Genomic DNA, 21,935 nt, shown 5'->3' with positions numbered 1-21,935 from the left:
TCCCAAAGAGGTTGTACCTGTGAATGAAACTGAACTCACAGCTGCTGTGGACATCTAGAACAACCAAAAGTAGACTATCATGATATCTGTTGAAGAATTAAGGAAATTACGTGATAAAATACAAACTGTCCAATATTCGACAGTGCCACTACAGCCGGGATCAAAGTGTCGAATATTTGACAGTTGCCAATTCTAAGGTTAAACTGCCTAGGATTCGCGGATGACCTTGCTTTCCTGTCCAACAACAGGAAATAACACAAAAATCAGCCTCGGAATATCCTTTGAAACGATAGAAATCATGTTAACTGACACGCCACTCATTAATAAAACCACATTAGAACAGGAAATTGACAAATTTAAATATTTAGGAGAAATAATATCATATAACCTCAATGAAAAACAGATATGGCATAATAAATGAACTGACCAAATCACACAATATACCACCAAGAACACATACAATTTAAAAAAAAGGTCACTCAACAGCAACAAAATTAAAACACTTTAAAATAGTTACACAACCAAAATAACATTGCAAGTAGAACTGTTTGCAAAACAACTAACACTGCAGAAACTCAAGTTTGAAAGAAGAAGAATCAGAACGTACAAGATTAAAGCTACCAAGAAAATGGACTCCAGAGACTAGCTTCTAATGAAACAGTCTACAAGGAAATAGAAATGGAAGGCCTAATGATCACAATCAGGAAGAAATGTATCTTATTCTTTGGACATCCACTCAGAACATCAGAAAACAGGATCATCATTATAGAAAAATCATAGGGCATCATCAGATAGATTACAGAAATTAAGGAAGGTATGAGGGACCTACAAATTACAATAGAAGATTTAAAAAGAAAACACAAAATCAAGAAACTTTCAGGCAAACACACCAGGCTGCAAATAAAGATCAGCCGACGGATAATGGCACAATTGATTTCAGATGCAGAAAGTAAGATCCAAGAGAATAAAGAAGTTCTGGGCTGACAGGAAACTGAAAAATCCTTTTTATAACATTGAATAAAGTGATCCAATGAAGGCCATAAAATGTAGATTTAAAAAAATAATTATAAACAATGAAAGGTTTTTTTTCATTTGGCTTTACATTGCACCGACACAGATAGGTCTTACGGCGACGATGAGAGAGGAAAGACCTGGGAGTTGGAAGGAAGCAGCTGTTACTTTAATTAAGGTACAGCCCCAGCATTTGCCTGGTGTGAAAATGGGGAACCACGAAAAACCATCTTCAGGGCTGCCGACAGTATGATTCGAACCCAAGCAAGCTCACAGCTGCGTGCCCATAACTGCATGGCCAACTCGTCTGGTAACAATGAGAGGTAACAAATCCACTATATTGTTGGTGAAGGGCATGTCACAAGTGTTTCTTTACCAGATTCGTTTGTTGAAGATGGCTGAATATAGTAGGTTGAAAGTACTTGAAAGACCTTCTTTACAATAAAAATTATAGTGAAGTCTTTTTGCTCTCTCTTATCTATATAAATAAAATCGTGATGAACGTGTGTCTATAAATTTTCTATTTTGGTGAAATTTTTGTACATTTATCCGTTTCCGATCTGCATATTTTTTAGCTTTGGTGTCTGGATATATTTTTACCAAACTTGTTATTTCAAGTCCACCTGTCTTTGGGTAGGTTTTAGGGCCAATATTATTTCTGAATCCCTGAAATGACTGTGTTTTTTATACAAAACTGAAACCGTGAGTGTGCAGTCCAACAAAATATACACAACCAAACTTAATGGAAATCTACCTGCCTTATTGGAAATCAATTTCTGAAACTTTTGTTTCTCATGTACATCATTTCGATAGGAGGATTAATAAGGGAGATATCACTGACCGACTGTTTTTCAGTACAACTCCCAGAGGACTTAGCTCAAATGTGGGTGCAATTTGTAATCTACTCATTCAGGATTGTGTTTTCAGGATGTCGAGTTATCACTTGGAATTAGGTTTTATAAAAACATATTTTCTCAATATATATTCGTTAAATTAGGTATATAAGGAAAGTTTAAGAATATGTTATTTCTGTTATTTTGTTACGTATATGTATTTATTGTATGATGGTGAATTACGGAGTTGCTTGCAGAAAATTGGATTTTTAGTCCAAGTCCCGTGGAACTCTGGGTGCATTTCACTTCAAGTCGGGCTAATGGGTTGACCTAAAGAGCCATTTTCCTATTATCAATAGAACTGGTAAGAAGGGAGATTATCATCAACAACAGAGAAACAACAATGTGTTAAAGAGAAGTAGGGAAAATTTCTCACAACTTCGAACTTGGAACTGTACCTACCGTACAATAATCTCTCTAGTCGTCCTCATTCTGTCTCGATTTTGTTGATCTTTACTGTACTTCACGTTACTGCCATGTGCATTTGTAGAAACATATAAGTTAACATGCTGTATTAAACGTCTGAATACAGACATGTAAATTCACGTATATTACTGAAGGAAACGTGTAATCCTTTGCAAATTCCTGTGCGAAGAACGGGTACGGATGCTAGTTTTATATATGCATGCTATTTTTTTATTGTGTCTGTTACAGTATACAATGAAAAAAGGAAGCAGGAATTGTGGATTACATATGTGTTCTTGATAAGAGTGTAAAGCATGCATGTGACAATAATTTGTTTTGACTGTTTTAGTAATCGCAACGGTAGCACTGGCGTTCTTGCTGCTTCCGATGTGTCAGTACGTGATCCGGCCTTGTTCGGATGGAAACAAGTGAGTTGCAGTTTTAATATGATATGCGTGTTATTCGTGATGGATTAGAAGTATTTATTTGCTATTCATGTATTTTGAAGACTGATTTCAGCATCATGTCTGGGAAGAGTTTGTGAATGAACAAAAAGTCTCTACAGTCTGTTATTTTCTGATATACTGAAGGAAACATGTAATCCATTACAAATTCCCGTACGAAGAACGGGTACAAATGCTTTTGTACCTCTGTTAATTATCACTCTACCATTGTTAATTATTCACTCTTAAACAATTATTTTGTAGGACTGACCGTTACATCTGAGCATCTTCACTTTCTTGATTTACACTTTTTTTTTTTCATTTAAAATGATTCATACACATAATGCGATTTGCTGTGTTCATTCTCACATTTTCTGTATTTCTGTTCGGCCATTCCTACCACTGGTATGTACTAGTAACTAGACAAATTTAGCATTGTAAAGCAAAATAGGTATGAATACTAAAAGATGCATTTGGACTGAAACCAATAGTTTTTTAATGTCCAATTCTGTAAACTTTGACTGTTATTGGCTTTGCTGCACCTGTTTTTTGTTTCCACTGTTTAGTTTCAAAGTTGATGGTTCCAAATTTACTCCTTCAAAAGATGTCACTCCATCATCTATTGCAGCACAAGATAATTTAACTTGGTTGCTACCATGATGAAAATGTTAACATAGAAGCTTTCTGTCTAGGTAGGCTGTAGCTGATTCCCAGGTGTGCAGTCAGTTCTTATTTATCGCAAATTCTCCCCATGGAAGCTTCCTTAAGAGCCTGGAGCAAGCAATCATGAAAGAAAACTAATTAACTTTATAAGAAAATCAGAATAAAAATGCATACTGAAGTTAGGAAGCAGTCATTACTGTAAAGTGGAAATACCTGCTTTTATAGAGTTATAAAAATAGTGACTTGTTAATCTTGTATTCTGTCAGTAGCAATGTCAAAAAAATGCTCGTCCTGTGTGCAGTTCCAGAATAAATATTTCAGTGCCAGGCTGTGTGACTGGCCTTTTGAGTCAAGTTGGCAGGTTCAGGAGGAGGTCAAATATACTAGCCTTGTGTCGTAAGTTTATTGGTATGTAGAGAACTCCTGCGGGACAAAATTCCAGCACCTTAGCATCTCCAAAAACCGTTAGTGGGACATAAAACCAGTATTATTATTATTATTATTATTATTATTATTATTATTATTTATTCAGGTTTTCTCGAGTTTCTCTCCAAACATATCTCCAGATGAATGACTTTGGCAACATGGCCATATCGTTGGGTGTATGTAGCAGGGGCTACAGTATATCAGCCACTTATGATGTGTTCTGTGTATTCTCTGCCTGCGTTGCTCATTGTACAGAGATCTTTTGGTAGATTTTGGTCCTTAATAAAGTATTTTAGCTAGTTTTTTGGTGGCTTCCACTTGTATGGCCTCCATGAATCCTTGTGTTTCTCCAAAAATGTTGCGCACTTGCAGCCAGTTACGTGGTGTGTCAGAATCAATATCTGACCAGTTTTAAGAGACCGAATATCTAACATGGATCTATTTACTTTTCCACTCTTGTTGTTTTGCAGTGTCGTTGTCGATCTTGCCTGGCAACAGCTCTTGGTTTTCCATTCCGAGGAGTGTGATGCGCACTTGAACTTTACATAATCCATCATGCGAAAAACACTTCCACTTTATTCATAGAAATACTTTCTCAGTGCGGTCATCATCATCATTTAACCGCCTCCAGTTGCCTGGGTGTGGTACTAAAATGCTCTCCACGTTTGTCTATCCAGGTACATTTCTTCCTTCTCATCTTGGTACCATTCCACCCTTCTTCCTTCCAGGTCCTGCTTTACTTTACTGATCCACCTTTTTCTTTGGTCTGCCTCTAGGTCTTTTGCCTTCCAGTTCCTTTTCTAACCATTTTCTTGCTGTTTTCATTTGATCCATCTTTTTTTTTTTTTTTTTTTTTTTTCCTTCATGGCTGTACCATTTGAGTCTTGACGTTCTTACATTTTTGTTTAGCGACTGCTTTACTGGTGTATTACAATGGATCTCTTCATTCCGGATCTTATCTCCTCTTGTTTTCTGTAGCAATTTCAAATCATCTTTAAATATCATACAACAAGTATTAATCTGGGATAGGATGGCAGTCGGCTTCGGCAACACATTTGCAATGGAAGTATGTTAGAATTGTACTCTCTGCTAGGAGTACTCATCATCATCATCATCATCATCATCATCATCTAGAGCAGTTTCCAACCACAGGCTGGGTATGTTGGAACATAAGCCTCTCCATCGTTTTCTGTCCAGCCACCACTTCTCTTCTCTCACTCTTGTCCAGTTCCTTCCTCTTGTCTCGATGCTCTTCTGGACACCTTTCAGCCATCCGTCTCTCCGTCTTCCTATAGGCCTCCTTCCCTTCATCTCAATTTCTCCCATTCTCTTAACATGTCCATACCACTGCAGCCTTGATTATTCTAGGAATACCCATTTATTTTAATTCAAGGCAAATGTTTGTTGGTGCGTAATGTAAAAACTTCCTTTCCATGTTCGTTACAGATATACCATGCAGACACCACAATTGTGCAGATTATCGTTGTGGGTGGGATGTAGAAGAGTCGTCATATGTTACTTGTTTTCAAGTATATAATTCCTCATACTTACAATCCATTTGCACTCAGTGATGTTTGTGCTTGTACTTCCAATTTCTAAACAAGCCAATTCTAGCATGAAACTTGCATCGCTTGATGGATGGGGAGGACGAGGTTGCATTCGATGGCGTATGTGCATCTGTCATTTAGACTTCATGCTTGCGATGCTCCTGCTCAAACTGTTCGACGGCAGTAGAGATGGTTCGGCACCAAAGTGAGCGATGCTTGGCAAATGTGTCCCAGGTTTGAGGGTTGATGTTTGTGGTTTGTTTATGCTGGTCCATCTCCAGTTAAAACAATATTATCACCATCACAGTTGTGTAGTTTATTGGAAGATTTAACTCGCACTACGTATGTGAGCCTCTTGACATGAAGCAACAACAACACATTTAGCCGTTGGATCACTTTGCTGAAAAATGAACAGTATCACATAGAGTCTTAGCATGCTAAGATGACCACTACTCAGCCAGATGGTCTGCCATGTGGTCGTTGGAATACTCTGTACAGTAGTGCTGAGTTCACTGCCCCTCATATCAGACAGTTCCTGGTTGACCCCATGAGGCTGAGTGAATCTCATTCCAACCCACCAAAATCCACAGACTAACCACAAATCAAACCAGGGGCCTCCACGTGAGGCACACTACCCATGTACTATGGGACTGGGTAGATCATCCATACATATTATTTACTTTTTAGAAATTGTCCATTGTTAACCTTTCCACTTCCGAGTTTTGATGACCAGGCAAACCCTCTGGGCCAGGTTTTTTGGGAAGAAGCACTTTTACAGATAAATTTTTACTGATACTATTAATGGAATGCATATCGTCCCCTTAGCCCTGCAGCCCAATACGGGATCAGGGATGAAGTGAGATTATATTTTACAGCATATTTTTATGGCCAGAGACCCTCCCTGATGCAAACTTCAGTTGAGAAGATAATGAATATGAAATGAATGATGGTAAAAGGAACTGGGTAAGGAAATGGAAGAAATCGTCTGTGGTTTATGAATAGGAACTGTCTCGTCATTTGCTTGGGGGTGCAAAAGGGAAACAAAAAAAACAAAAAAAAAAAAAAAACAGAATAGCTGACGGTGGGGTTCGAACCCTACCGCCTGCCGAATGCAGAGCGTGATTCGATAAGCCGTTAAGTGCTAACACGCATGGCGACTCCGCTCAGTGATATTATTACTGAAATACAGTATAATAAAGAACTGGTATTATCAAAATCATTAATATTTGGGGAAAAAAGTATTTATTTGAGGAGGGGATGACAATTCCGCATTAGATTCATCATTACTACTTTTTCTCGCACTTTCTTGTAGTTGAGTATCGCCCTCTGTATATTCTCCATCTTCATTATCAAAATATAGCTCTCCAGAATCACTGTTTATGAGGAAACATTCCATTACTTCCTCAGCAAGAGATGAATGTATACTTCAAGACGCCATGATGGCTACACGCTAGCAGGAAAGATGTTCCACTCCAGTTAAGCTGAAATAACATCAGATCACTTTCAAAACACGTGAAATGGAGTGGTATATCTCCCGCACAGAACTTCTCGAGCATTTCCGCAGAATTTCAAAACAAGACTCTATTTCTCAATCATTTATGAAATCGGTGAAGCACACACTGCACCAAAACGTATATGTACGAGTTTGGCGTTGAATGGGTTAATAAACTCACCAGAAGACACATTCAGTATTGAAAAATTGAAACATTTGAAACTTCTAAGATACTGAATTACTGTTGCATTTATTTCTGTTTTATTTTATAAACTGAATATCTTTGTGGCATTTGTGCTGTACTAAGAAGTAATAAAATGTTTTTTTGTGTTAACATCTAGGATCTCTTTCGGCGTGTGTGGGCGTTTCACGGGCGCGGAACTACTCTCTTTCTCATTGGCAGTATTTATCGTTTGCATCTGGGTATTGACAGGTCACTGGCTGCTTATGGATGGTGAGTATCATACTTTTTTAATAGCTGAAGATTTCTATATTTATCTTTAGCATGATAATTGGTTTTAGAGGGTTACCTTCTAGAATCCAAGATATTATATGCATATTGGTGAAATATGCACCAAAATATACATATTTATATGCACTATAAAATTTCTCCAATTGGTTTCTCATTGCATGAAACACTTTCTCTCTTCCATGCCTACATTTTACTCTCAAGAGGGGGGAAAATCCTGATATGCAAAAACCTGCCTGCTGTGTCATGATATTTGTGTGATCTTTTGTAACATTCATTTGTGAGATTTGTTTCTTTGCCATTCTTGATGTCTGTATACATGTACAACACAAGATGGCACAGAAGTCACACACGGGTCGTATTTTGAGAGAAAATGTCAGTGCCACAAGCATTACATACATGCTTTGAAAATATGTGCACTACTTGTTTCTTCATCTTCATCCACGGTCTGTTTTCAGATAATTTTACTTAACTTAATCTATAGGCCCTGATTGATATACAAGTTGTGCTTGAATATTGTTCTTGAGCTCCTCTTTGGTTGCTGACTTGTGGTGAACATAGTCACGTTCTTTGAGATATTCTCAAGAAAAAAAAATCCAGGGCTGTAAAATCTGGAAATGTCAGAATAATGAGCTAGTAATGTATTGCAAAGTGAACTTCATTAAGTTTCAGTCGTTGTTCGGTGCTCAACCTCTCCAAGATTACTTCCCCGTGTGTCCTTTAGAAGACTGTAGAAAGGAAAAGAGAACATCATTGTAAACACAAAAGTTAAGAGATATTTCAACCCATGCATTATTTCTGCACAACCCTGTATTAACTCTGTTTTGATATCAGAAAGTAAAACTATTTTCTCATACTAAGCGTTTTACCCGGTTTAATTTGGAAGCGGAAAACAGAAACCGCACTGACTGACTAACTGACTGACTGACTGACTGACGTTATGTTGACTGAATTCTGTGAAAATTTGACCTAGCTTTTAAGCTGGGGTTGGTAGTTACAGACAATAGCTGATCTTTATTATGTATTCCCTGTGTATTGGCTGGAAATGTATTTGATTTGATTTGATTTGATTATATATAATTTGATTTGTTTATTTATTCATCATCAACAGTGCCATTCCTTCTCCAATATTACAGATGATATAATAAATTCAAATAATAACAATATTAACAACAACAAATAATAATAGTAATAATAACTGAGCATTTTACATTTGAAATGACCAATAGATAAAAGAAGAAAATATACAGTACCTTTCAGTTACCAAATATGCAGAACAGTATACAAAGAACTCTTTGTCGTTGAGGCGTCCATAATATGCCTATGAATTTCACTAGCTGACGAGTGGAATACGTCCACCATCCCACTAATTTCATTCAGGGATCTTAGGGCCTGTATAAACCAAGAGCTCCTGTGTTATTCCGTTCTGCACCTGGGTAAGTCACCTGTCAGGTGTTGCGGGAAGAAACATGAATTGGTAGCAACTGGAGTAAATTAGGGCAATCAAGGAAATTACCGATATATTAGCGTATGAAACATACATTAACGTGCCTGTGCCTAGTTCTGAGAGACTTGGTGCGGATCTTTGTACAAAACGGATCATAATCTGTTGACGACACAAACACGTTTTTTATTTATTTATTTATTTATTTATCTATCTATCTATTTATCTATTTATCTATTTATTTATTTATTTATTTATTTATTTATTTATTTATTTATTTATTTATTTATTTATTTATTTATTTATTTATTCAGTGATGAACATAACAGGCTTTTTGCCCAATTACAATGTTCACAGTATACAGTACAATTAATAGTTACACTACTAAACATTAAATGAAAAAAAGACAATACAAAGAATACAATGAACTACCCAAACAATACAAAGTTGGTAATACAATAAAAATATACAGTTACTACATTAATAATTATTTTACAGTGGTGCCTAACACAAAGTAACACATTCAGTTATACAGTTAAATTATACAGTCTTAGTCTTAAACATGACACATGGCACATTATGCAAAATAATATTCTAAAAAGAGAAATAAAGTGTTTAATTTATAGGTAATTTGAAAACTGTGAATTCAAATAGAAGAGAAATAAAAGAACAACTAGAAGAATGAAATAAAACATATACAGAAAACAGAGATAATATTCAACAGTATGAATTTGAATCTAAATGTTTTCCTCTATTTTTCCAGACCTGATCTCCGTCCCTCTCCTTATCACTCACTGATCCTCTCTGTTGGCTGTATACTATTAAAACATGAAGGGTAGGTAAGTTCAAGCATGTGAGTAACAAACCAGTTCAGATTTGTGTGAACTACTGACCTGATAGCCATGTCTTTTTTTTTTTAGCAATGGGCATGGGACTGTGTGTGGCGTTCATCGCATTTGTACGCCTGCCCAGCCTGAAGGTGTCGACACTCCTGTTGACGGGACTGTTGATCTACGACGTCTTCTGGGTCTTCTTCTCGTCCTACATCTTCAATGCCAACGTTATGGTGAAGGTGAGATGAATTATTGCTTATTCAACTGCCAAATGGTTTAGTATTAAGTCATGCTTCATCATTTAAGCAATATATTTCCACTTACCAGTTCTGATATATTAAAAGGTGTTTGAGAAACAAATAGATTTCATTTGAGGATGTTTCTCTAAACAATAACAACAGGATTTCCGTGTGCCTTAACCCCTCGAGCATGACTTCGTCAAAGTCTGGGCTGCATCCACTGCGTGCCTTATTTCTAGTCTACTCCCAATGCTGAGTGCGCTTTCGTATGAATTTCACTATAATTTCCAAATGGGCAGGTGAAAAATGATCAAAAATGGACAATAACATATTGCATAATATTAACATATGGTAACCTGATTATTCCTGAACAGCTGCATGTCATTGTGTAGTTGCCATCCCATGCGTTCACATTTCGCAGCATGTTATCATGTATTATGTCATTAGTGTCGCTATCTTCACTGGAAGTTACAGCAAACTCATGCTCTGTATTACTCTTGTGTTGAATTACTTTCACCGCCATTATTAACAAGTAAATAGCTATTTTTGCATCACCAACAACTTCGTCAAGACCTGCCATGTTGATATTTGAAGCATGTGTGCAGAGTTTGAAAAATAAATTACTGTGGAGATAATTATTCTTTCAAATTGTTTAAAATGTAAACAGTTTAGTGCAATCGAACGTAGATATATTGGACAACGATTTTTAAGAACATCTAATTACCATATACTATTTTTAACATTTAAGCCATCCATTCCGTTTTACATTTTAAACAATTTGAAAGAATAATTTTTGTTTTAATAGACATAAATAATCTTATTGATTATTTTTAAAGTATTACATTCATACATTTTACCAATGTATTTTAGACATTCTTTTGTGATATACACCAGGATCAGGGCCCTGACCTACCAATGTTTTAGGTTTTCTATTGCTGATGATGCTCACTAAGATTGAGCGAAACATGTCCAATTTGTGATGTAACGGTTTCATCCAAAACATAAGGATTTTGTGTATTGGAAAGGTGGTTCTTCAAATATATTATAAATATAATAATTTATTACTCTGAACTCTAATACGGTTGAAAAATGAGATTTATAACTTGTAACAGATATGTCTGACAATCAAAGAAATATTTAGCCACCTAATCGATACCTTTATTTGTCTTTGGTAATTTGATAAAATCATTAATAGTACATGTTTCGACTGCTTTGCAGTCAATATAAATGGTCCGCTATTGGACATTATAAATTTTCCAGCTAACTCATTCCTGGTTGCCAGCGTTTCGCCCTCGTGTGCTAGGTTGGGCTCGTCAGTTGGTACCTAGCACACCTACCAAAGACGCATGGCTAGTGCATACCGTGGAGGCCACTGCATAGGCTACTTTAAGCCACCGGCAGTGCCAATGCACTATGAGAGACCTTGTCTCACTACCAAAAATGGATGCCTGCTTGGTCATCAGATGATATAGATGTTGATTCCCATAGGGAATCTGAAATATTTGTCCCGAATGAGTAAATTTATAATACCAATATAAATGGTCCGCTATTGGACATTATAAATTTTCCAGCTAACTCATTCTTGGTTGCCAGCGTTCCGCCCTCGTGTGCTAGGTTGGGCTCGTCAGTTGGTACCTAGCACACCTACCAAAGACGCATGGCTAGTGCATACCGTGGAGGCCACTGCGTAGGCTACTTTAAGCCACCGGCAGTGCCAATGCACTATGAGAGACCTTGTCTCACTACCAAAAATGGATGCCTGCTTGGTCATCAGATGATATAGATGTTGATTCCCATAGGGAATCTGAAATATTTGTCCCGCATGAGTAAATTTATAATACCAATATAAATGGTCCGCTATTGGACATTATAAATTTTCCATCTAACTCATTCTTGGTTGCCAGCGTTTCGCCCTCGTGTGCTAGGTTGGGCTCGTCAGTTGGTACCTAGCACACCTACCAAAGACGCATGGCTAGTGCATATCATGGAGGCCACTGCGTAGGCTACTTTAAGCCACCGGCAGTGCCAATGCACTATGAGAGACCTTGTCTCACCACCAAAAATTGATGCCTGCTTGGCCATCTGATGATATAGATGTTGATTCCCATTTGGTATGGGGTGGTTTTTTTTTTTCTTCAACAAGCTTTCATTTTACGTCGTTTATGTACGTGTACAGTGAAATATTACAGGCTGTCGTTTCTAAACATGGGACGAGAGTGTTAAAATGCGTTAAAAAAAAGACAAGAGAACAAACATGAGAACTTTTGCATCGGCACCCAAAATGATCAACGTATCATTGCAGATTGTACTCTTCCTAAAGCAAATGTTACCTGAAGCCTTGTATTTAGTACGAATGGGTTATTAAACATTGTTTTCTGGTCGCACTCTTTGACCATGAATTATTTGGAGCTTAATCTCGGCCATATGCAAGATAATTATTTTGACCGCCATCTTGTATGCAATAGCACTTCGGCCGACTCGAGTCGGAACTCAAAGGTGCGAGTTTTGGTATATGCGCAGCCGCAAAAAGATGCTAGTCATCTTCACTTGATTATGTTCCTTATGCATAGGTAGGCTATCATGTGACAAATATTCGCTACTGTACCCTTCACTGTATCACTCAACATAGAATTAATTTTTTCCTTCTGAATTGAATGAAAAATACAAGCACAAACAGGCTTAATGAGTTATTCAGCAACATTACTAAAAACCAACAAGCAAAATTGAACTTCCCTAAAGCTTACGGCTTTCTCCCTGAAGGTGTAATTTACCCTGTCAAGTTCAAGAATTCAAGTCATTTTCTCGTTTTCACGCAAGTTTCCCTCACCTCTTGTGGCGAGGGCTCTTATTTGTTTTGGAAATCTCGTTCCTTTCACAAGGGATGGAAAAAAAATATAATTCAGAGCTATGAAAATTTTGATCATACCGAGTGGTAATATCAAAAATTTGTGGCGTGGTAAGTGAGGTATTTTTATATAAATTTAATATGACATGAAAAGGAACTTCAGATTTACGATGTGCTAAGCAAGAAAACTTTTTAATGGGGAAGGCAGTAGAGAGTTTTCACTGTAATTGAAATCAGCTGACATGTTTTTCTTTAACCTGATGAGTGCTACTCCCGCCCGTAGATGGGCTGATGCGGCCGGTCCAGCACTGCTACGCCCGTCTATACACGGAGCATGAGAACTTTAATTTTTTTAAATTTCCTGATTCACTCTCAGGTGCAGATTCTGCCATCTGTTGGGCATTATGTAGAACTAATTGATCATGGCTTATAGCTTCGGGAAGTAACTTACAGAGCTTTTTGTAGACGTATGCAGAGTTCATCTGTGATGTAAACAAGCATGGCGGAACAACAAGCTAGTTGCTCTCGCAGTAATGTTATTTCCGATCAGAGACTCTTTCAATTATTAACCACAGCAAAAAATGATGATGAAGATGATAATTTCAATGAATTGCTAAGCAATTTTGATACAGAAAATGCTGAAAATATTGTAAGTGAGATAGAAAACTATTCTGCTGGTGGAGTTGGGGAGCTGGTTGTTGGTGAAACAAATCGGTATCACAAACAACTGGTGGCAAACATTAAACTATCACAACATTCCAGGTTTAGAAAGTATTTTAAAATCTCAACTTATGTACTTGTAAGGTTGCATACAGATTTTAGCAAATAATTTTATTTTGGACTCTTTACTTTGTATAAAGATGTACATATTGGCACAGAAAGTGTAATTTTGATTTCTCTCAAAATAATATTGACCATAAATGTAGGATTTTCCATTTGTATTTAGATTTATAAAGAATAAAAGTTTATAAACATTTTAATCTAATCACCCACTGATAAGTTAAAAATTGAGGCTTCTAGAATTTTCTTTACGTATGAGAGAAGGAAGTCAGCATTGAGGTACCGGTCAACTGGTAACAGCACATAAAAGGTTAACGTACAAATTGTTGCTCTTCTTGTAGGTGGCGACACGACCTGCCGAGAACCCAGTGGGACTGGTTGCGAGGAAGCTTCATCTCGGAGGTGTCGTCAAGGAAGCCCCCAAGCTCTCTCTGCCAGGAAAATTGGTATTTCCAAGCCTGCACAACTCTGGCCATTTCTCGATGCTGGGGCTGGGAGACATCGTGATGCCCGGCCTTCTCCTCTGCTTCGTGTTGCGCTACGATGCCTACAAAAAGAGCCAGTTACTGCACCTGGGGGAGACGGGTGTTCCTCCACCTAAGCATCTTGGCAGGATCAGGTAAATAACTATGAGAGATCTTTTATGAATCCATTCCTTTAATGTTTAAAATATCACAGTGTGTACTCAGAAATACATCTGTGGGTGGATGGGTTTTGTTTCTCACACAGTGATGGACTGCAGGTCATATACAGAAAGATAGGAACATATAATAGGATAAACACAATGACAGATCAAGCAATAGAAAGAGGAGATGAGGACAATCTCCTGTTACACTGCCATTTTCAAGTAGTTATGTCCTCTCCTCAAGAATCCCAGTTCTACATCCATCTCTTCTCAGCCCCTGATGAGCTCTCCTCTACACTCTTCTATACTCATTGATGGGCTGTCTTGACAGATCTTTACTTCAGTCTTAACCCTACGCAGGCAGAAGCATTTTATGTGTGTACACAAACTGAAAATACGACAAGTTAAAACTCGTCCAGAGTTATCGAACTCTTAACTATGAACATGAATACCTACGTAATATCAATTAATTACCTTGAATATTGGATGCACTCCATCGCAGAGGTCCGTAAAATGCACTACTTAGGTTCAGTTCTTAAAAGTTCTTGAAAACAGTATTTTCTTCAAAATGCCTAATTAGTGCGTTTTAGTAATATTAATTAATGTATATGTAATTTTTGTAGTCCAACTCTTTGGCTGAATGGTCAGCGTTGAGACCTTTGGATCAGAGGGTCCCGGGTTCGATTCCCGACCGGGTCGGGGATTTTAATCACGTCTGATTAATTCTTCTGGCTCCGGGACTCTCTCTCTCTCTCTCTCTCTCTTAATACTTTCCTCTTCAAATTCAGACAACACACTACACTACCAACCATCACAGAAACACGAAATAGTGATTACCTCCCTCTGAATAGGGTTGGCGTCAGGAAGTGCATCCGGCCGTAAAACAGGGCCGAATCCACTTGCGACGCAATTCGCACCCGCGACCCCATAGATGTGGGAAAAGCAGTAGAAGAAGATGATGTAATTCTTGTAATTATACATTATGTTTAGAGTTCGTGGTTTATAGCATTTAAAAATCAGTGATTTAGCGTTTTGATTTTCAAATTTAGCGTTTTGTAGCATCTAAACTTCTCAAATTTAGAATTTTGTAGCAAATTGGTTAAAAATAGGCAAAATTTGCTAAATTACACGCACAACAGTTGGGAGTAAAATCATGCTGTTTAATCACACATTGCTCGTCATGCAGTTTTGAATTCACTATGGAAAATAAGACAAACATCAACATAAGACTGCAAGAAGTATTAACGAACACACAGGAATATGCTTATTTTCAAATTTACAAACACAATTTCAAAGTGAAAAATACTAATCTGAACGTATTTATTTATCACAGTACAACACACCTACAAGGAAGAGGAATTTCAATGATGATTTAAGTACAACATGCCAATTATTTAAAAGGTGTCCTCCTTCATTTGAGACCGCCTATCAGTTACAATTATGTTGTACTTGCTAAAAAAAACTCTACATCGACACTGTTCGTAGAGGCCCAAATGCACAGAAGTGCTGCCAAGGCAAAGGAAAGCCTGCAAAACATTTTTTCTTCTTCAAGGTTTTGGTTGCAGAGTCGGCACATCAATATAGGCCATCTGTATCCTTACATAAAAATGTCCCGATTTGTGACTTTCGGCATGCTGTTTGATCGTCACTTCTCTTCGACCCATGACTAACAGACAATAAAATAAATCGCTACCGTACATTTAAACGGAACTACTACTCAACACCAATGTCAAGAATAACCGACTAAGATCAAGGGTCAACACACAAAGAGAATGAACGTGGTGCTTGAAAGTGTATTTGCTGTTTGATTGACTGGTCTTTGCAGTACTCTTTAGCCAGTGAAAGAAATTCCACACATTGAATGATTTAACCCTTTGGCCTGCCATTACTTGTGAAAGGAAATATTCCCTTACATACTATTTATTTTTTTGTCACTTTAACATAAATTTGATTAATCACATAGGCTACATAAGAATACACAAAGCAAAGTGAGCTTTTAGCTCGTCTATAGTAACAGGAAACCAATGTTTTTGTTCATAAGTATTACTGGTTTCAAGGGAAGCAGATAAATTAGCAAGAAATGTAGAGGCATAGGTACTGGTTTCCTTAGTAACATGATCCCAGAACTGTGGGTTTAGATATTCATTCCCTAAGTCCATTTCTTTCGGATTATTACCCAACCCCCTCCTCACTATAGAGTGAATTTCAAAAACTGGTTTAGATGTTACATTATTGTCAACAAGATCATAATTCCAAGTATCATTTTACTAGACTTCTCAACGGGTGAGTTGGCCGTGCGGTTAGGAGCGCGCAGCTGTGAGCTCATCCAGGAGATAGTGGGTTCGAACCCCACTGTCGGCAGCCCTGAAGATGTTTTTTCGTGGTTTCCCATTTTCACACCAGGCAAGTGCTGCGACTGTACCGTAATTAAGGCCACGACCGCTTCCTTCCCATTCCTAGGCCTTTCCTATCCCATCGTCGCCGTAAGACCTATCTGTGTCGGTGCGACGTAAAGCAACTAGCAAAAAAAAAAAAAAAAAGTAGACTTCTGACTCGCTCTTGTTGCATTCTGGTTTTGTCACATAGTTTCAATTGGCACTATCATCTCGGAATCACTTTCATCACTCATTTGAAGATGAAGAATTTTCACTCTCCAGAGAATCTTTTCCACTTTCAACATCACTATTTTCAAGCCAGTTACGAATAAACTCATCCATGCCGCGCTTGGTTGCCTCCATGATTGTTTACAACGAGCGGCAAAATGAGGTGCTTTTTATTTTTCGTATTTCAGCTCAGAGTTACTTTTTACACAGAGAAAATAGCTTCAGGTATCACCTGACATCAATCGGTTAGGCTGCGAAACAAAGAGAATAAATCTCTTCGACCAGCTAACTGCGATAATGAACTTATAGATGTTCCGTGCACCAAGACGGAAGTGTCCGTCAAAGCATGTTACCGCTTTACGATCGCAGTGGGCGCCGTAATAATTATTTCTCCTGAAATAAATAACAACATTTATATCTTATTTTTAAGAAAAATGCATACTTTTTAAAAATATATGTATATTTCGTATAAAACTGAGAGTTTTGCATCTGTTTCGCATAAATTGTATAATTTCGCATTTTGAACCAATTTCGCATTTTATCGCGAATTCGAAATCGCTAAAAACCACCCGTACGGGTCATATAAGATGAAGGCACATAACACTGACAAAGTTTCGGCATGTTTCGCATTTATCGCAAATGCTAAAAATCACAAACTCTAATTATGTTGTACTGATAAGGAAAAATTTATTTCCTCCCCACTGAAGTTAGATAACGATCAATATGGACCTTGAACATGAAGTTTGTAACTTGCAATAAACAGTAGGTTTCGAACTGTCAATGGAGAGATGGTGTGGAATGACATTAGTTGACAAATAAGCTTGTGTGTAGTTTTTAAAGGTAGGAAAGATCATAATATGAGGATAAAGTTGGAATTCAGAAGGACAAGTTTGGGCAAATATTCGTTTATAAGAAGAGGAATTAGCGTCTGCAATCATTTATCAAGGGAAATGTTCAACGAGTTTCCATGTTCTTTGAAAACATTTAAGAAAAGTGTGGGTAAACATTTGATAAGGAATCTGTCACCTGTGCGACAGCCCTAAATGCAGATCAGTGGTGATTGATTGATACTAACTCACTATATTCATAGCAAAAACACTGTTCATCAGCTCAACCAACTATTGCACGCGTACTGACAGTACTGGGTTGTTGTTGGTAGTTGAGTGTATCTTGTGCGTTCTGAAAAGAATCAGCTGCGATTAGAAGTTTTGTCGCATTGTTGCTTCATATGACTACCGAGTTTGAACATGACTACTCCGTCCTTCATTCCTCATTATCACCAATAATTACTACACATCATCATCATCTTCCTTCCAAATATTGGGCCATGTGTTCCGTTACGGTCTTGCATTTTACTTTTTACAAGACTTGAAAGCAATCAAATGTCCTTCCGACGGGTTGCTAGCCTGAAGGAAGTAAGACCATTGGTGGGGCTGCCACCTATCAGCTAATGGACTAGGTTAAATTACAGCATTTCCTCCGTAATTGATGTAACGGTTATACCGCCGTGACTCGGTCGTCGACAGAACCTCATCTGTGGGACAGGTTTGTTCATCCTAGGAAGGTGAGGTTGGCATTTGGACTGTAGAGGTTATGTCATCATCATCATCTTTCCGAGTATTGGGCCATGTGGCCCATTACAGTCTTGCATTTTATTTCCATCGCTTCATAGGACGTCCTACAGATCTCTGTCCTATTGGTTGATAGCGTAGGATCTCCTTTGGTAGTCTTCCAGTTTCCATCCTTTGAACGTGACGTTTCCAGTTTTCTTGGTAATCATAGATGTAATTGATTACTAGTTTCACATTCAGTCCCTTATGCATATCTTCATTTCTATACGATCTCATTTTGTATAGCCTTCTGCGCATAAACGTCATTTCACGTGCTGTAATTCTGGAAATGTCTTGAGTTCTTATTGTCCATGCCTCACTGCCGTAGCAAAGGGTTGGTCTGGTTAAAGTGTTATAAAGATGTAAGCGAGTGTGTTTTTGGACAAGAGTGGCTTCATGATGTGATTTATGATTCCTGTTGTTCTGGTAAATTTGGTTATTTTTGCAGAGAGATCAATTTCCCTTAGTAAGATAAATTGTATCCCAGATAATTGAATTTGTTGACTCTTTCCAAAATTTTATTATCTAAACAGATTTTACTGGGATAGGGCCCTTTCCCTTAAAGGCCATTATTTTACTCTTTTGTGGTGAAATGATCATGCCAAAATTTGAGAAGACTTTCTGGGGATTAAATACTGACCACTGAAGATCATCTTCTGATGATGCTACCAATGCAACATCATCAGCAAAGAGTATGGCATCTAGATTTATTTATTTATTTATTTATTTATTTATTCACAAAGCACAAGATACAGCTACACTGAGCAAATTTCACTTGCACTGCCAACAGACTATTTAACCAATGTAAACTTTCATAATAAAATATAACAAACATAACAAAATATAACAAGATCAGGTACACAGCCTACTAATAACAACTGTCCAAATCGAAAACCATAAGAATGTCCATATTCATAGCCAAGTCGTCGTGGGTCAAGATGGCGGTATAATCCCTTCACATCAACTTATCTTTAAGAGGCTATTTACACACCTCTCGAATACACTTTTATTCGATGCTATATCGAGTTCTTGTCTCCTGTTAATATTGTTAAAGAGTGTCGGGAGGCGGATTAGGAAAGATCGTTGAAGTATTGAGTGCTGAGTGTGGGGAATGTGAAGAAGGTCTTTGGTTCGGGTGGAGCGGGAAGGAACGCGGAGAGAGAAGAGTGAGACAAGATGTTCCGAGCGGTAATGCCCATTTAAGATCCCGTGGAGGAAACTCAGGTCAGCTACCTGTCGCCTGATGTGCAGCGGTGACATATTAATTGCCATTAATACCTGCTGCGTAGACAGATTTCTGAGCTTGGGGTTTCTGTTCCTTACAATTGCAGCAAAGAAGGACACTGCTCTGTCTAACTGCTTAGTATTGGAGGGGGAGGCTGTTGTCCAAATAGGAGAGCAGTAGTTTAAGAGAGGTTGAATGATCGTGAGGAAGAAGTGACGAAGAGCAATGGGGTCAGAAATTTCTGTGAAGCGATAGAGAATGCCTAGTAATTTCATGGCCTTGGTTGTATATGTTTCTATGTGGGTCTTAAATTGTAATTTTGTATCAAATATTACACCTAGGTCACGCTGTTGCGTAACTACGGTGATGGGCTTGTCGAGTAGGTAATATGATGTCGGTAGAGGAGATTTACGTAGTGTTATGGTCATGTGGCTGCATTTTTGTGGATTGGGGATAAGTTTCCAAGTACGGCACCAGTTCGAGAGGGCATTAAGTGAGGACTGTAGCAGAGCTGCATCTCCTGGATTCCTGATCTCCCTAAATATCTTGCAGTCGTCAGCAAAGAGTAGGGTATTGGCTGTTTCGTTGAGTTCGGACGGCAGATCGTCCATAAACAAAGAAAACAGCAAGGGGCCAAGAGTACTGCCTTGTGGGACACCGGACGTGACTGGTAACCACGAGGATGAAGTGCCTGATATTACCACTCTCTGCCAACGGTTATGTAGGAAGCCAGAAAGAAGGGTCAGAAGACTGCCATGTATATTAAATCGTTCGGAGAGTTTATGGAGCAACAGAGTATGGTCTACAGAATCGAAAGCTTTCGAAATGTCTACGTAGCAGATATCCAGCTGCGATTTAGCTGCAATGGCGTGTGATGCAAAGCTATGCAGAGTGGCTAGGTTTGTTAGACAAGAGCCACCTGGTAGAAAACCATGCTGCTTGGTTGAGATATACGGCAACGTGAATGCGAGGAGACGCTGGTGTATAATTTTTTCAAAGATAAAGGATAGTGTGGGGAGAATAGAAATTGGTCGGTAAGATGAAACATTAAATTTGTTGCCTGATTTGAGAAGTGGAACAATATTTGCCTGTTTCCAGGTATTAGGAAAATAGCCCGCGGCAAAACATCTGTTGAATAATTTAGATAGAGGGACGCAAAGAGTACTGGCAGTATTTTTTAGGAAAAGAGGACCTATAGTGTCGGCACCGGTAGCTTTGTTGATACGAAGAGTTTGAAGAAGGTCATGAACTTCACTTGGTGTGGTAGTTATGGTCGATAGGGTTCTGTTTGAGGCTGTACCAATGGGTGGGAGCGGTTGGTTTTGTAAGGGAGGGGAGAAGTTGGAGAAGAAATACCTGTTGAACAGTTCATTGCGATCGGCGCCGTCTGCTGTTGCATCGTTGTGGTTCACGCTGACAGGAATCCGCTCCGTCCTTCTTCGTGTGTTGATGAGACTCCAGTAGCGCTTGGGATTGCTGCGGACGTTTTCAGTGACAGTGTCTACGTGTGTTTTGTAGTCTCTTCTGACCATAAACCTCGCGTGGCGGCGGATTTTAACGAAAGTATTGTGAGTGTGTGGGTTAGGGAAGTCTTTCCACAGGCGCCAAGCTCTCTTTTTATTAAACAGTATCAGTCTGGTCTCATGTGATATCCAGTGTTGATGTTTGCTGGTAGTAGCCCGTTGTGCAGGTACGAAGTCTTTAATTGCAGCTTGCAGCCAGTCGTACAGCAGGTCAAGAGCCGATTCGATGTCAGCTATTTCGAGCAGACTCCAGGGAAGGCATTCCAGGGCACGACACATTGCAGGCCAGTCGGCACGTCGCCAGATGTAGGTAGGGCGGTAGGATGTCCTGCTGTGAGGCTTTGAGGAGGGGTGGGGAAGAAGGAATGTAGCATCGAGAGACTGGTGGTCGCACAGGAAAAGGTTTCTGCCTGGGGTTATTATTTTAAGTTCTAATGAGGAGAGTATGAAGTCCAGGGTGTTGGGTCCACGGGTTGGGTACATATTAAACTGTTTCAGTCCGAGGCCATTAATAAAACTGTCTATAAAGTATGTGTCACAGTTGTTAGCTGACAGTCCTGTAGTTGGAGAAGACCACTTTATAGACAGGTTAAAGTCGCCCATTAAAATTACTTCACCATGAGGGAGAGCTGCAATGACTGAGTCCAGGCACTGTTCAAGGTCACAGAATGGGCTGTTTGGTGGTCTGTAGTAACATGCCACAAGTACAGGGCGTCGAGGAAAGAGTAGCTCCACCCACACTAACTCACAGTTCCGTTCGAGATCTGTCCTCCGTTTACACGGTAACGCACTGTTCACTGCTAACATCACTCCACCACCTAGAGTAGCGCGATCACGACGGAATATGCTGTAATTAGCA

The 21,935-nt window shown here is 38.6% G+C and overlaps 1 protein-coding gene across 1 annotated transcript in view; it reads left to right on the top strand.

Moving 5' to 3' along the window:
* SppL (signal peptide peptidase-like protein) overlaps nt 1-21,935 on the top strand; it is a 209,666-nt gene that overhangs the window by 173,905 nt on the left and 13,826 nt on the right. Inside the window, exons 6-9 of the mRNA XM_067159101.2 lie at nt 2,659-2,737; nt 7,222-7,334; nt 9,714-9,865; nt 13,832-14,109. Of these exons, the coding sequence (XP_067015202.1) occupies nt 2,659-2,737; nt 7,222-7,334; nt 9,714-9,865; nt 13,832-14,109 (622 nt within the window). The remainder of the gene's footprint in view (nt 1-2,658; nt 2,738-7,221; nt 7,335-9,713; nt 9,866-13,831; nt 14,110-21,935) is intronic.

Source organism: Anabrus simplex, chromosome X (assembly GCF_040414725.1).
Source record: "Anabrus simplex isolate iqAnaSimp1 chromosome X, ASM4041472v1, whole genome shotgun sequence".
Taxonomy (NCBI): domain Eukaryota; kingdom Metazoa; phylum Arthropoda; class Insecta; order Orthoptera; family Tettigoniidae; genus Anabrus; species Anabrus simplex.
Note: the sequence above shows the minus strand (reverse complement) of the source record. Positions and strands in the feature narration are given on the sequence as shown.